At 40.3% G+C, this 5,423-nt stretch overlaps 1 protein-coding gene and 1 long non-coding RNA gene across 2 annotated transcripts; both read right to left on the reverse strand.

Annotated features, from left to right (window-relative positions):
* Nucleotides 1-158: 158 nt before the first annotated feature.
* Nucleotides 159-1,717, reverse strand: LOC113469307 (heterogeneous nuclear ribonucleoprotein R-like). The gene is made up of 3 exons (XM_026826891.1): nucleotides 1,638-1,717; nucleotides 867-1,016; nucleotides 159-455 (listed from the first exon to the last, which is right to left on the reverse strand). The coding sequence occupies exons 1-3, from the start codon at nucleotides 1,644-1,646 to the stop codon at nucleotides 159-161; spliced, it is 456 nt and encodes a 151-aa protein (XP_026682692.1). The 5' UTR covers nucleotides 1,647-1,717.
* Nucleotides 1,718-1,864: 147 nt separating this feature from the next.
* On the reverse strand, nucleotides 1,865-3,103 carry LOC113469310. Its single transcript, XR_003392766.1, has 3 exons — nucleotides 3,063-3,103; nucleotides 2,758-2,911; nucleotides 1,865-1,992 (listed from the first exon to the last, which is right to left on the reverse strand). It is a non-coding gene; the product is annotated as an uncharacterized LOC113469310 (long non-coding RNA).
* Nucleotides 3,104-5,423: the final 2,320 nt, after the last annotated feature.

The following is a 5,423-nucleotide window of genomic DNA, read 5'->3' on the forward strand; positions in this document are numbered from 1 at the left end:
TATGCGATGTTGCTGTTCCCCAGGCTTATGGACTTCAGAGAGAAAGATAGGTCACATGAGATTACTTCTGTAGTCCACAAGCATGTCTTTGGAGACCAATAAAGTTGGTACCTCAAAATTACCTCAACCTACCCTACAATAAAGACAGGAAGGTCAAGTTAAACACAGACAGCCATCACCCGAAGTAAAATCCTACCGTAATCTCCTCTACCCATGCGGGTTGACGACAGGGCCGCTTGTAACGGCACAGAGCCGCGGGGCATAGGGGGCCCCGTCAGGAGGGGGGCATGGGCCCCACTCGGACCTGGGCCCCCTCGCCCCTGCATCATTTGCATCATCCGTCGCTCTCTGTTACGCAGGATCTCCTCTTTCTTCTTCTTATCGGAGGGGGGCTTGGCGAGAGATACCTCTAGTGTGGACCCTGCCACGGTCTGTCCGTTCAGCTCGTTCATTGCCTGTCAAACGAGAAAAGATGAGGAAGAAAGTTAATATTTTTACTTACCCATTTATTTTGAAAAACATGCCCACTTGAACTTTTTTCCTAGAAAATATCAATAAATAAACTGGTTTATGTTAAAAAGAAGAAGAAGAAGAAGAAGAAGAAGAAGAAGAAGAAGATGAAGAAGAAGAAGAAGAAGAAGAAGAAGAAGAAGAAGAAAAAAAAAAGAAATGAGAAGCTTGTAAGAGGGAGTTGCAAGGCAAAGACTAGGCCGTGGACAGTTCCTTCTATCTTCTTCTTCTACTTTACCTTTTTCCCGTTCAAAGGGGTCGGTATTTCGCGTCAGTCTTTTCCAGTCCGCAACATTATGTACCTTCCTTCTATTAAACCTCTAAAAAAAGAACGAATTTCATCGTCAAGTACTTACGGTTATAGCTTCTTGCCGGTCTTCGAAATGAACGAAGGCATAGTCCTTGATTCTCTTGACTCTCTCCACTCTGCCATATTGCTCAAACGCCTCTTTCAGCTTCTCTTCCGTACAGTATTGCGTTAAATTTCTAACATATAGCACCTTCACCTGAGACACAAGAATCAGTTTGAAATAAATTGAGAGTTTCATTGGCATTTCTAAGGCCATGCACTATCAGGTAGGCCTGACGACAGGTACACCTAATTAGGTCCACCTGATAGTATGTGTGCTCATCAGGTATCAGGTAAAACTGATAGAGTTGCTGGCCTAGCCTAATCCCAGGGAAAAGTCTGCTTTTGCACCGTTTTCTACAGTGCAAAAGATATTCCACATTTGACAGAAAATTTGCACTCGTATTTCGATTGCAAATATTTCAATTTTCAATATTCTTGTGTTCTCAATTGCACCTGTTGATCCAGCATCAGTACCTGAATGGGAAGGAAAAATATTGTGTCTTTTCTCGTCCATAATTATGTGGGACACACTACAGGTTGGGCATGCTACGACACAGACCACACAAGTCTTACCTTGGACATGGTTTCGGTATCGGGTATTGTGTCTTTTCTCGTCCATATGAGGGACACACTACAGGTTGGGCATGCTACGACACAGACCACACAAGTCTTACCTTGGACATGGTTTTGGTATCGGATATTGTGTCTTTTCTCGTCCATATGAGGGACACACTACAGGTTGGGCGTGCTACGACACAGACCACACGAGTCTTACCTTGGACATGGTTTCGGTATCGGGTTCCTCCTGCGGGTCTGCCCAGTCCACAATGATGTCACATCCCCTTGACTATCAAGGGAGGTAGGAATAAGCACCCAAACCCTCAATGTAGGATAAATTTTCTAAGATTTCCCTGTATTTTAGCCTCAACAAGAGTGGGCTTCCATTGTATTGTCATGTTTAAGATAGGATAAAAAAAAAAAGTTTACCAGTAAATGCTTACCTGTTTTAAAGATGTCATCTAGCTTGCCTGCTATTCTTTTATCCAGTCCATATTCTAATAACTTTGTATAGTCTGGTGTCCTTTCTGAACTAGGTTTTTCTTCAGCCTCCCTGCTGCTCTCAGCCATAGCTATAACAAGAGAACATGTTTTGATATTGATTTTTTTTTTTTAAATAAGTTTCCATTTATATTTGATCAACAAAAAATTCAGAACATACATTTTTCATATAAATGGTATACCCACCCGTATAAGCAGAGCTTGAATTAGTAACTGAGGCAGTAGATGGACAACTTTTCTAACTCTACTGGACCTGAGAGGACAGATAGATCTATCTTTACATGAACCAATTCAGTGGGTACATACTAAAATATTCTCATAGATTCTATCAAAGATGCTGATGCTTCCTTTCTACTAGCAATCAGCCTGCCACATGACGACAACAGCAAATTCACAAAGTCCTAAAATAGTTCTGTTTAGGGGTTCATACTGCATTGATAAATTGATGTAACTATGGGCAGGATTTAGTAACTTACACACCTTATTTAGAGGAACAAAACTAATGGGATCAATGGAACTGTTTGAAAAAGATCATAGAACAGATGCCCAAGGGTAGGAATGTTATCTGGATGTGGGAGAGGATATGAACCTGAATTAATTCTTTCATATAATGGACCTGGGGTTGGAAATCTTAGAACAGATGCCAAAGGGTAGAGATGTTTCTAGATGTGGGAGAGATAAGGGTGTTCACCTGAATTCATTCCTTCATAATGGACATGGGGTCAAGCCAGACAAATGCTTCTGATCAACAGTCTACTAAAAGTAACAAAGCGTCAAAGCTTTTGATGAAAGTGTTTCAGGGCTAATGTTACACAAGGGCAATAATTTCAAATTACCTGAGATTGGTACAAGTATAGGCTGATGATGAATAGACTTGAGAAGTAATTAAATAACCTCAGTAGCAATTACCTACTTCATTTCAAGGGACCAAGGGAAAATACAGTCAAGAGGGTTAGATTTCTCACACAATTCAGAACCAAGTGATTCAAGCTAAAACAGAGTGGCAAGTATTTAACTTAAGAATTCTTGAAACAATTTACGACTTGTGATAAGATTTATCAGTGATACTGATAAGACAGTCTCGGAATCCGGAATAATCAATAAAAAGAAATAGAATGATAAGGAATTTTGCAATATTTACCTAAAGCAAACGGCTCCACAGGGACTCGCAAAACTTAAAAATAATAATGGCGATTTGCGTGATAAGGAATTTTGCAATATTTACCTAAAGCAAACGGCTCCACAGGGACTCGCAAAACTTAAAAATAATAATGGCGATTTGCGAATAGCGGCTGATTTGCCATTACGTCATCAACGTATACAGGCAAATTCTGTTTTCGAGGTCAAGACGCGCAAAACATTTTGATCTGATTGGTCAAAAGTTTGCAAAAATTCTAACTCCTCCCACTATTTGAAAAATAACTGATAAGTATTAGTACCAATCGAAAAAATTCCAATGTGAATTTCTGCATGCAAATCTTGTAAATACGAAAATATGATTTAATCCAAAATTATAACTATAATGAAAAAAAAAAAAAAAACTTACTGAACTTTCCTTTTGGGAGTTCAAGTATTAAGTATTTTTGAAAATTACATATTATTATATTACTGACATTTACAAATATTACAATAGGTTTTTGATTTTTGATGGATGCCTGGATGGCCATGCTGATTTTGAAATAAAGCGGGCATTTTAAAAATATTCCGTTACGGTACAGTGTTGCCGCACCAACTGCTATAGAAATAGGGTAAGTATAAGGCCCGGGCTAGTTGTTTAATTTTACGCAAACTCGCTAAAATCAGTTCAGCCGACTTCAGGGCCGTATCCAGGGAGTGAGAATGGAAACAGTGATATACCGGGGTGGATACTCCAAATTTCGGGAGTCTGGCCTATAGAAAACCTTGCTAAAAGTTAATAGTTCTAATTAGTTGAGCAACCTCCGTGGCCGAGTGGGTATAACACTAGGCTTGCACGCCGGAGGTCCCGGGTTCGATTCCCGGCGGTGTCGAAGTTTCGGCTCTGTGCTTGGATTTCGCGGTGCACTCAGAGTTGCGCGACTCATGTCTTCAAGAGGTCTCTATCATTTTTATAGGTTTGAATTTTCAGAAGGCATGCATGACTGCATGACCCCACGCCGCACTGCCAAAGGTCGCGAGTCTACGCTTCCAACGTGCGACCCAACTCTGAAATGGCTTGTAGGATTTTTTTTTTTTTTTAAAGAGGTTTGACAGAGGGAACTGTAACTGCTAGGGTGTTATCGTCCCGAAATCGAAGAAAGAAGGAAGACAGGATAGGAGGAAAGCCAGCCGTTCCGAGAACGAACATTATCCCATCAGGATAAAGCCCTGGCCCCCTCGCCCCCTCTAAATACGGCCTTGGCCGACTTTAAACACATTTTTCCTCTCCATATAGAATATAGATTAAGGTATCAACCAATCAACATGATTTTGTCCGGCAGTTAAGTATTCTAAAAACTGGCTTTTATGTGTATTAATTTGTGTCACCTAGATAGGTATCTGTACCCATCATTTTCTTTAATAAAACCGGAATCACCAGATTCCGGATGTACGTACCTATACCGTCGAGAGCAAGGAGCTCAACACCTAGCTCCTAGCTCCATGGAGTCCATGGTCGAGAGGACACCCCACCCTATATACCCGTTCATCCGTTTTTAGGATAAATTTAAAATATATGAGTCTGGCAACACTGTGATGACTCCCACTCCCCACCTGTTGCTATGCGCAACGAAAACGCAACAAGTGCGCAGTCGCACAAGATAAACAAAAACAAACAAAAGTTACAAAAGTCCAAAGTCCGAACCCGACCCGAACTAAAAAAAAGTCAAAAGCTCCAAGCTCCAAATTTAATTTATTTAAAACGAATTTATGTAGTGAATTAAATAGTTATTGTATTAATTTAATTAGTGAATATCAATGTTATAGTTTGCTTGTCTCCAGATCTTAACAATGTGGCCTTATTTAAGTGTAATAGTGTATGTTGTGTACCTGCTCAAACTGGGTGTGTTTGGACAATATGAGTGGCAGGCTAGAGATAGTTTTGACGAAATTAGAAAAAAGCTCGACAAAGTAAACGCCGAAAATTGTCCAATTCAGCATTTAGGGGACCTTTATCTACCAGAGGATACAGTATCTCATCTACCAGATATTAAAGACATCAACATTAACCCTGTGTTCCCCAACAGAACCGCACTCCTCCACTTACACAACATAGCTCTGAGTAGAGCTTTCTTCTTCAGTTATATCCTGCAAGCAAGGTTCATTAGACCGGCTATAAACAACACCTATGATCCTGGTATGATGTATTACTTCTTATCCACGGTAGCAGATGTCTCGGCAAATCCACACATCAATGCTAGTGCTATATATTTTGCCCCAAACATGTCATACTCTCCATCATACAGAGGATTCTTCAACAAAACTATGCCACGCTTTGCTCCAAGAACATTCAGGTATGAGGACTTCAGTAAAAAAAAAAAAAAAA

The sequence above is a fragment of the Diaphorina citri genome, unplaced genomic scaffold (assembly GCF_000475195.1).
Source record: "Diaphorina citri unplaced genomic scaffold, Diaci psyllid genome assembly version 1.1 scaffold1025, whole genome shotgun sequence".
Classification (NCBI taxonomy): Eukaryota; Metazoa; Arthropoda; class Insecta; order Hemiptera; family Psyllidae; genus Diaphorina; species Diaphorina citri.

Bases quoted from the DNA above. Each gene is read 5' to 3' on its own strand.
- LOC113469307 (XM_026826891.1), bottom strand. The intron at 456-866 runs GTAAGTACTTGA...CTCGTTTGACAG, and splicing joins ACCGGCAAGAAGCTATAACC to GCAATGAACGAGCTGAACGG.